This window comes from Anabrus simplex, chromosome 1, assembly GCF_040414725.1.
Source record: "Anabrus simplex isolate iqAnaSimp1 chromosome 1, ASM4041472v1, whole genome shotgun sequence".
Lineage (NCBI taxonomy): Eukaryota > Metazoa > Arthropoda > Insecta > Orthoptera > Tettigoniidae > Anabrus > Anabrus simplex.
Genome location: NC_090265.1, coordinates 1,364,493,906 through 1,364,505,292, shown reverse-complemented (window position 1 = coordinate 1,364,505,292; position 11,387 = coordinate 1,364,493,906). Strand labels below are relative to the sequence as shown.

The 11,387-nt window shown below is 39.7% G+C and overlaps 1 protein-coding gene across 1 annotated transcript in view; it reads right to left on the bottom strand.

Moving 5' to 3' along the window:
- Positions 1-1,484: 1,484 nt before the first annotated feature.
- Positions 1,485-11,387, bottom strand: part of LOC136858348 (uncharacterized) — a 36,460-nt gene continuing 26,557 nt past the window's right edge. Inside the window, exon 3 of the mRNA XM_067137822.2 lies at positions 1,485-2,077. Within this exon, the coding sequence (XP_066993923.1) occupies positions 1,789-2,077 (289 nt within the window). The 3' untranslated portion in view covers positions 1,485-1,788. The remainder of the gene's footprint in view (positions 2,078-11,387) is intronic.

Below are 11,387 nucleotides of genomic sequence, written 5' to 3'. Positions count from 1 at the left end.
TTTTTTTTAGTCATTTAAGGCAAAAGGGAGGATTCAATGATATGTTGGACACAAGATCACGTCTTTATGCTATGGAAGCAACACTACAGACTGGCATCAGTAGAGTAGGAAAACATAGGGTCATAAAATTGCATGCCATTAATTTAATAAAACATTTTCAAAAGTGCTTACAAATGATTTGATCCTTAACTCAGCAGTGATAATTACTTTTTTCTGTTTTCAGAATCTGTAGTTACTCTGTCATCAATTTCACTGGCAATGATAGCTGGATATTTAATACATGTAGCAGAAGAAGAAACTAACTGTGACAGTTGTCTACAAATAATATCCTTACCTGCAACTGATAGTCCTGCAGTATGCTTAATCCGTTTTCAAGACAGTGGAGGGTTAAGGTACCCTAACGCTTTCTTCAGGGCTTTGATACAAATGTGTTACGATTTTGTTATTGAAGCAGTACACTATCTCCCACGAAAACACTATCTACCGATCAGTACCCACTACCTGAGGTTTTTAAGGGAACTCATGTGCAGGACCTGCAATAACGAAACATTGCCACTATTGTTGCTGCAGAAATTGCTCAAGCCTTTGTTGGACAATATCGCAAGGAATATTTCATCGAAGTGCCAAAATATTCCGAATCTGGACCGAAAACCTTTGAACAGAAAAGTATTAAAGTTAAGTTAGGCTAGGCAGTGATGTAAGATTAGAATGGTGACTGTGAACAGGAGACCCATTACTAATACTACATTTTAATTAATAGCTTTTACGTGATTATAAACTGACTCTATATTTCCCAAACACTTTAAAACACCTTTGTAAATATGTATAAATTCGTGTTGACTGTGGGTCCATACTACGACGACTCATAACCTCAAGATACTGATGTAAATAAGTTTCCAACAGGACACGTTAATATCATATTGACGGGATTATTTGCACTACACCAAAAATTGATCACGAGCAACATTCAAAACACGTGGTTTCTCCGTAAGTATCATAATTGGCTATATATTAGCGAATTTCCACAAGCACTTGTCACAAAATCCATGCTGAACATAGGAAGACATTCAAAACTTGTGTCTAAGAAAGGCGATCCTAGCGGGAGAACTGAAAACTAAATTCGGTGACCCCACTTCTCATGGCTCATTTCCCAGCCTTGTATAATAGCGTAAGCAACGATCATGATACAGCGTACGTTGCCGTCACCTAGCGATAATCTGCCCATCAAGTCGATCAAATCTTCGTGCGGCTTTGCAATTAAATTAATAACGTAAAATTACTCATCATAAAAAAGATACCCATTGGATTTCGTTCCAACTACTTCCTAAACCATCTCAGTAATAATGAGAATGTGAAATTTTCAGCCAGTAGTTTTGAAGTCCATGCGACACACACACACGCGCGCACACACACACACACACAGAGAGAGAGAGAGAGAGAGAGAGAGTTTCATATATATAGACAGATAAAAGAGTTGTGAATAATTTAAGTTTATAAAGCTAATTTTAATGTCAATGTACATCATAGTTTTGAATCTTTTACGTTTAGAATGCCAAGTTTAATGACACTATACATCATGTTCAACACTTTGAAACCAACGAAGATTTAACATATCATTTTTTTATATGAAAGCATGTAAACAAGTTCACAATGTTTCTTATATATACTTATATCGATGGATTTGAAATAAAAAGACAGACGATTTTTTCATATCACAAATAAATAAAAATCAGTCGTGACATGATATCAAATAAAGTTCTAGATAAACATTATTGGATTATGTGATAGTTATCTTAGAGAGATGACGCATATTGCCATGATAGATAGAAGCGAACTGCTGATCATACTGAACGATGCTGCACTGTCATCGTCTGAAGATGGAGGATCTGTTTTTGGATCTTCGCCGGTGTAGCCTTCAATTTCTTCTTCAACGACATCAAAATCTTGATTTACAACCAAAGGCTGAATTTCATTTTCACCATCCTGAGATAGAATGACACTCATCTGATATACTGTTTGGGAATCTGAATTCTCGAAGCAAGGGAAAACATTTCCATTTCCTTTCTGCTCGAACAATCTGAAATTAGTAACAAAATTCATGAGGTGTTGAAGATAAGAATAAGAGTGACGTACGTACAATAAAGATGCTGTAGTGTTTCTGGGTGAATTTAATGAAAATAAAATATCATGGTGGAAGTTAATTGTGGAGTACAATGAAGCCATCAATAATGATTCTGATTTCTGGACTTCATTAACGATAGTAAGATGTGTTGTATCAAAAATTAATTCATAAAGATATTCAGAAGATATCATTCAGGTTTAGAGAAGTTCCCTAAAATGATATGATAAGATAGGGCTGTACCACATCGTTTCTTTAACACTTTATGTATTGTTGATGTTACGTGACCGCCGTGCACATCTAATGTCTATAACTTGCTTACAGTGATGTGAAATGCCCCTTCTCCCTATGTACGTATCTAGCCCTTCAACCGTACTTCTTTATCGGTTATAACATTTACAGATTACATGGACAAGTCCTAGAGATTTTGGTAGATATCATAAATAGAATTCATGATTGTTAGACAGATATTAAAAGACGAGTTTGAATAGCAAACCACCTGAATGTGATGAAACTGAAGGAAAGCAAAGAAATCGGATGTAGACAATTTCAAGGAATAAATGCGCGGGAATAACTAAACGAACGTGTTGTACCAGGATTAAGTTAATAGGGTGAAATCACACAATAGATGAAGATATGACTGTGCTAAGGAATATTATCAGCAAAGCTGATGGTTAAAATTTAGGAAGGGATGTAGGTTCAACTAGAAATTAATCAATAGCTCATTAGAGTCATTGTGTGATCGAACTAGATGAGTGAAAATATGTAGAGGTCAAAAAGAAAAACAGGTCCATAAGGAACGAAGTAGATAGAAATTGAAAAGCATCTAAGCTTAAAGAGGAATTGGCTTAATACTTGCGTGTAGCCTCCGGGAAGGCCTGGTGCAGAGCTTTCGAGTTGACGCTGTATAGACGACCTGCGCGTCTATGAGGATGGTGCCCTACCTATGATGAATTATATTGATGAAGACGGAACACACACAGCCAGCTCCCGATCCATCCGAATTAACCAATGAACGTTAAAATCCTCGAACCGGCCGGGAATCGAATCCGGGAACACCCGGGCCAAATGCCATTTAGCCATGGAGCCCAACAGGAATTGGTTGAACGATAGTGAATAACACGTCGAAAATTATTTGGCTGCGGAAAATATGGATGCTACATACGGAAAAATCGAAGAAACTCTTAGAGAAAATAAATGCAGGTGTATGGAACTTAAGCACTCAGATGAAAGACTACTTCTAGAGAAATAGGACAAGTATCTACACACAGTCTCGTCAACCTGAGCATAAATCATACTGCTCTGAACCTGTTTAGCAGCCTACGGGTTCAGGAAGCGACGAGAAATTACCGTAAAATTAAATTGTCTTAAGAAGACGTGTAGTATTTCATGATGTAAATGTGAATCTAGGATCCGATTTTCAACCTGTATAAAAAGTATGTAGGATGTAAAAACTGTGTAACTATCATTTCTCTGTTAAAAACACAATTCTTAATATCTATCGACACTACTTAGAGAAATCCAATATTGTAAACAAGAAAGATCATAGAATTAAGGTTCTTAGAAGGAAACCATGGTATAATTTAATCGATTTCAAAATTTTTAACAAATATTGAAATAATTCATAGCCTAAAACAAGGGATTCCTAACTTATACACCGTTCATAACCTGGGTTAATTTCGTGGATCATAATCCAAATATTGTAAATAAAATTATATTATTGTCTGTACCCTCAAAATTTTTGCTTCAGACTTCGTTTTATCAACAGTTAGGTAAACCAAACGCGAAAGTAGGCTCAATAAATTTTTGTATGTCTACTTGTTTGTTTGTTTGTTTGTTTGTTTGTTTGTTTGTTTGTTTGTTTATTTGTTTGTTTGTTTGTATCAACATCTCGGGGAAACGGCTAAACAGAATTTCTCGAAACCTGGTGTTTAGGGATCTGGTAAATGCAGCACGGGTGAAGTTTAAGAAAGCGGAAATTGTTATTAGTGGAATACTGTGTAGAAGGGATACTGACTGGAGGGTGATTGGGGATTTAAATGAGACTATGGAGTGGGTATGTGGGAAACAGGGAGTGACATTTCTAGATCCTAATGGGTGGGTAGAGAATAGGGATCTGCGCTCAGATGGCCTTCATTTAAACCGCAGTGGTACGTATAAGTTAGGAAATTTGTTTGGAAGGGTAATAGGGAGGTACATTCAGGGAAACGGGATGGCCTAGGGAGCGGTGATAAGGGAACAGGGAACTGGAAATCAAGTAGGGATGACATAAAATTGTTAGTGTTGAACTGTAGAAGTATTGTAAGGAAAGGAATAGAATTAAGTAATTTAATAGATATATATTTACCAGATATTGTAATAGGAGTTGAATCATGGCTGAGAAATGATATAATGGATGCAGAAATTTTCTCACGGCACTGGAGTGTGTATCATAGAGACAGGATAGGAAGGGTGGGAGGGGGAGTGTTCATTCTGGTGAAATAAGAATTTATAAGCTACGAAAAAGTTAAAGATGAGACACATGAAATTGTAGGTGTAAGGCTCATTTCTAAAGATAATAGGAAACTGGATGTCTTTGGAGTGTACAGATCGGGAAAGGGTAGCAATGACGCGGATTCGGAATTATTTGATAGGATAGTCAGCTATGTGGGAAACGACATGGAAAGAAATGTGATTGTAGCGGGAGATCTGAATTTGCCAGATGTCAATTGGGAAGGAAATGCGAACGACAGGAAGCATGACCAACAAATGGCAAATAAGTTAATATGGGAAGGACAGCTGATTCAGAAAGTGATAGAACCAACCAGAGGGAAAAATATCCTGGATGTCGTGCTGATAAAACCAGATGAGCTCTATAGGGAAACTGAAGTAATAGATGGTATTAGTGATCATGAAGCTGTTTTTGTGGTAGTTAAAAATAAATATGATAGAAAGGAAGGTCTTAAAAGTAGGACTGTTAAGCAGTACCATATGGCTGATAAAGCAGGCATGAGGCAGTTTCTAAAAAGTAACTATGATCGGTGGAAAACGGTAAATAAAAATGTAAACAGACTCTGGGATGGGTTTAAAGAAATTGTTGAGAAATGCGAAAACAGGTTTGTACCATTAAGGGTGGTAAGGAATGGTAAAGACCCACCTTATTATAATAGAGAAATAAAGAGACTAAGGAGGTGCAGACTGGAAAGAAATAGAGTTAGAAATGGCTGTGTAAGTAAGGAGAAATTGAAGGAACTTACTAGAAAATTGAATCTAGCAAAGAAGGCAGCTAAGGATAACATGATGGCAAGCATAATTGGCAGTCATACGAATTGTAGTGAAAAATGGAAGGGTATGTATAGGTATTTTAAGGCAGAAGCAGGTTCCAAGAAGGACATTCCAGGAATAATTAATGAACAAGGGGAGTGTGTATGTAAGGATCTTCAAAAGGCAGAAGTATTCAGTCAGCAGTATGTAAAGATTATTGGTTACAAGGATAATGTCGAGATAGAGGAGGAGACTAAGGCCAAAGAAGTAATAAAATTTACATATGATAACAATGACATTTACAATAAGATAAAAAAGTTGAAAACTAGAAAAGCGGCTGGAATTGATCAGATTTCTGGGGATATAATAAAGACAATGGGTTGGGATATAGTACCATATCTGAAGTACTTATTTGATTATTGTTTGGTCGGAGGAGCTATACCAGATGAATGGAGAGTTGATATAGTAGCCCCTGTGTATAAAGGAAAGGGTGATAGACATAAAGCTGAAAATTACAGGCCAGTAAGTTTGACATGCATTGTATGTAAGCTTTGGGAAGGCATTCTTTCTGATTATATTAGACATGTTTGTTAAATTAATAACTGGTTCGATAGAAGGCAATTCGGTTTTAGGAAAGGTTATTCCATTGAAGCTCAACTTGTAGAATTCCAGCAAGATATAGGAGATATCTTGGATTCTGGAGGTCAAATGGACTGTATTACGATTGACCTGTCTAAAGCATTTGATAGGGTGGATCATGGGAGACTACTGGCAAAAATGAGTGCAATTGGACTAGACAAAAGAGTGACTGAATGGGTTGCTATATTTCTAGAAAATAGATCTCAGAGAATTAGAGTAGGTAAAGCTTTATCTGACCCTGTAATAATTAAGAGGGGAATTCCTCAAGGCAGTATTATCGGACCTTTTTGTTTTCTTATATATATAAATGATATGAGTAAAGGATTGGAATCGGAGGTAAGGCTTTTTGCGGATGATGTTATTCTCTATAGAGTGATAAATAAGTGATAAGATTGTGAGCAACTGCAACGTGACCTCGAAAATGTGAGATGGACAGCAGGCAATGGTATGTTGATAAACGGGGTTAAAAGTCAGGTTGTGAGTTTCACAAATAGGAAAAGTCCTCTCAGTTTTAATTACTGCGTTGATGGGGTGAAAGTTCCTTTTGGGGATCATTGTAAGTATCTAGGTGTTAATATAAGGAAAGATCTTCATTGGGGTAATCGCATAAATGGGATTGTAAATAAAGGGTACAGATCTCTGCCCATGGTTATTAGGGTGTTTAGGGGTTGTAGTAAGGATGTGAAGGAGAGTGCATATAAGTCTCTGGTAAGACCCCAACTAGAGTATGGTTCCAGTGTATGGGACCCTCACCAGGATTACGTGATTCAAGTACTGGAAAAAATCCAAAGAAAAGCAGCTTGATTTGTTCTGGGTGATTTACGACAAAGTTACAAAAATGTTGCAATGTTTGGTTTGGGAAGAATTGAGAGAAAGAAGAAGAGCTGCTCGACTCAGTGGTATGTTCCGAGCTGTCAGCGGAGAGATGGCGTGGAATGGCATTAGTAGACGAATAAGTTTGAATGGCGTTTATAAAAGTAGGAAAGATCACAATATGAAGATAAAGTTGGAATTCAAGAGGACAAACTGGGGCAAATATTCATTTATAGGAAGGGGTGTTAGGGACTGGAATAACTTACCAAGGGAGATGTTAAATAAATTTCCAATTTCTTTGAAATCATTTAGGAAAAGGCTAGGAAAGCAACAGATAGGGAATCTGCCACCTGGGCGACTGCCCTAAATGCAGATCAGTATTGATTGTATTGTATATTGTATGGTATAAGTTTAGGAACAAGCGGGTGGGCTATATGTTATTTGATTAGAATACAGCGACGTAGCAACATTAAGGGGATCGAAACAAGTTATGACCAATTTCTCCGTTAATATTAGGTGGACATAACAACTAAACATAGTGTTACATGTCAGCCGTGTCGTATCTCTTTTTGGTACTTCTTGGAAAAGACTACAGTAGTGAGTCAGCCGACCGTAGAGTTTCCAGCCGGCCTGGAGGGTATGACTGGCCTTTCCGTGTATTGTTCTTGTCAGCTGGTTTTCCTGTGACTTTCTTGGAGACACAAGTGGAATGTTCCTTCTCTAGCTACCTCGCGAATGTTCTGATTCACATCACCCGAGCTATAAAAAGGGAGGCTAGCCGCGGACAGTCAGTCAGTGTTGGGCTCCTTGGTGGAGTCACAGTCAGAGTTGGTGCTTGACTCTGAGTCAGTGTTGGACTCGGGGTCAGCACTGGAGTGAGTGTGAGACTCAGTGTGTTGGGGTTCGGTGCCTGGGCTGAGGGTGACAGAGATGTTAGCTGTCGCTAGTGTTCCACCGAGGTCTGAACGAGGAGTTGTTGTTGCGCCGGAGTGTCCAGCGAGTAGCCGGAAATAAATTAGAGTAATAAAACAGACGTCCCCCTCTGTGGTGTAGTGTTTAGTGTGATTGGCTGCCACCCCCGGAGGTCCTGCCACGAAATTTGCAAAGTGGTACGAGGGCTGGAACGGGGTCCACTCAGCCTCAGGAGGTTGACTGATTAGAAGCGGGTTGATTCCCACCTCAGCCATCATGGAAGTGGTTTTCCGTGGTTTCCCACTTCTCCCCCAGGCAAATGCCGGGATGGTTCCTAACTTAAGGCCACGGCCGCTTCCTTCCCTCTTCCTTGTCTATCCCTTACCAATCTTCCCATCCCCCCGCAAGGCCCCTGTTCAGCATAGCAGGCGAGGCCAAACGGGCGAGGTACTGGTAATCCTCTCTAGTTGTATCCCCGACTCAGAGTCTGAAACTCCAGGACACTGCCCTTGAGGGGGGGATCCCTCGCTGAGTCTGAGGGAAAACCCAACCCTGGACGATAAGCAGATTAAGAAGAAGAAGAATAAAACAGACGCAGTTTTATTAGTAACCATAGCAAAAGTTGTGCAAAATATGCATACTTTCCGAAATACCGCGTTTCATGTCTCTTTAGCGTACGAGGAATAATAACGGAGATAATGGTGATTATGAGCCTCCGCGGCTCAAGCGGCAGAGTGCCGGCCCCTTACCTCTGGGTTCCGCAGTTCAAATAACGGTCATTCCATCTGAGATTTGTGCTGGAAAAAAGCGGAGGCGGGACAGGTACTCCGGTTTTCCCTGTCATCTGTCATTACAGAAACACTCTATAATATCATTTCATTCATCTGTCAGTCAGAAGTCATTGCATCTGCAGCCGGCACAATTCCTATCCTGGCCGCTGGATGGGGACTTCATTCATTTCATCCTGACCCGACTGAATGACTGGAAACAGGCGTGAATTTTCATATAACGTTTTTCACAAACTTCCAAGTGTCTCTAGAAATATTAGTTCTACCTAAAAAATGTGCAAAACAAAAGTTATAGAAACTACAGTTCGGGGTGTTTTCGTCTCACACAGTTTTAGCGTATGGGCTATGGAAACAGAGACTGACTGACATGGACATTGTCATGATAAACAGCTAACTGGCGATACAAAACGATGCTGAAAGCCCACACCGCGAATGCATTAATACCGCCGCGACTCAAGGGAGCAAGATGTGGAGGCCTACAATGCCTTAAGCTCAAAAACTTATAAAAATATCATTACACTGGCTATTGTTGTTAGGTGAGGTGTTCTCTGTTTCTTCTTATGCCACTATCTCCGCTGTATGGTAATACTGCAGCAATTACAAAAAATAACCGTTCAATGACGGGTATACAACAGCTCGTCGATATTAAATATGACCCTGTTGTTTCATCATGTACAGTTAGCAGGATTTCCCTTGCCTGGTGGACGCTAGGCTGATATTGAACAGAAGAGAAAAATTCAGTCTGATCTTTGAAGGGTTAAAGTTAAAGTTCTTTACATTAATGATATTGTGACGACATATCCCCCATTTTATTTGCTGGATCTTGTTAAAGGTCTAGGGAGGGGTGAACTAGCTTGTACCCGCCTAAGCAGTCGACGTCACTACGAAGGTTTCGGCCCCAGGCCCGCTTGCCTGCGCGGCCAACCAGTTAGGACGAAGCGACAGGAAGAGCAGGATTTTTGGCCAGGCGACTATTAACGCTATCAACACTATCACCACAAAATCAAACAGGGGAAATGCAAGAGTTGGTTTAATATAATGAATAAGAGGATGGGGCAGCAGGAAAGCTACTATGACCAGCATAGTGAAAGAAGGATTATTGTTGTCAAGGTAGACACCAAGCCAATTCCCACCACAATGGTGCGGGTCTAGTGTACATGCCTACTGATTCAACAGATGATGATGAAGTCGAAAGAATATATGAAGAGGTAGAATATTTAATACAATATGTAAAAGGAGACGAGAATCTAGTTGTTATGGTAGACTAGAATACAGATGTAGGCTAAGAAAGAGAAGCTAATTTGGACTGGGACAGTGATGAAAGAGGAAGTCGGCTGCACCGATCATAATTTAGTCCTTAATAATACTTGCTTTAAACTCCGCAAAACGGCAGCTGTATACATGGAGACACAGGAAGGTATCAAATAGATTTCATAATGATTATGCAGAGATTGAGAAACCAGGTACAAGTACAAGACTTTCCCAGGAGCAGACGTGGACTCTGATCACAACTTGTTGGTGTCCGATTCGTTGGATGAATGGTCAGCGTACTGGCCTTCGGTTCAGGGGGTCCCGGGTTCGATTCCCGGCCGGGTCGGGGATTTTAACCTTCATTGGTTAATTCCAATGGCCCGGGGGCGGGGTGTTTGTGCTGTCTCCAACATCCCTGCAACTCACACACCACACATAACACTATCCTCCACCACGATAATACGCAGTTACCTACACATGGCAGATGCCTCCCACCCTCATCGGAGGGTCTGCCTTACAAGGGCTGCACTCAGCTAGAAATAGCCACACGAAATTATAAATTATTACAACTTGTTGGTCATGACATGCCATCTGAAGTTGAAGAAATTGAAGAAAGGAAGAGATGCAAGGAGATGGGATCTAGACAAGTTGAAGGAAAAGAATTTGAGGGACTTTTTTCAAGGAGCGTGTTGGCCAACGACTAAATGAATTGGCAGAAGAAAACACAGTAGAGGAAGAGTGGACATTTGTGAAGAATGAGGTTGGTAGGGCTGCTGAATAATGTTTAGGAAGAAAGGAAAGATCAACTAAGAATCAATGGATAATTCAAGAGATACTAGACCTGATTGACGAACGAGATAGTATAAGAATGAAAAGAATGAGGAGAGCGGAAAAGAATACAGGCGATTAAAGAATGAAGCGGATAGAAAGGGCAGGGCGACTATGGAAGAATGGCTGAAAGGGAAGTGCAAGGATGGTGATTATTATATAGTCCTAGGAAAGGTAGTTCCTGCATGGAGAAAAAATCAAGCAACCTAGGAAAACGAGGTGTATGAATATTAAGAGCTCAGATGGAAAATAACTTTTAGGAAAAGAAGACAAGGCAGAAAGATGACAGGAACACATCCAACAGTTGTATCAAAGTTAAGAAATAGAAGATATGGTTCTGGAACTAAAGGAGGCTGTTAATGCAGATGAAATGGGAGACACAATTTTGAGGTCTGAATTCGACAGAGCTTTGAGAGACCTAAATAGGAGCAAGGCACCTGGAATTGATGACATAAACTAAGAATTACTGACTGCCTTAGGAGAAAGTAGCATGGCGAGATTATTCAATTTAGTGTGTAAGATATATGATACAGGAGAAATGCCATGTGATTTTAGGCAGAATGTTGTGATAACTATTCCCAAGAAAGCAGGTTCTGACAAGTATGAAAACCACCGCACTATTAACTGAGTATCTCGCGCTTGCAAAATTTTAACTCTTATTATTTACAGAGAATGGAAAGACAGGCTGAAACTGTGTTGGGTAAATATAATTTTATCTTCAGAAGAAATATAGGAACACTTGTAGCAAGACTGACTTTACGTCTGATCTTAGTGGGACGAATTAAGGACGAGCC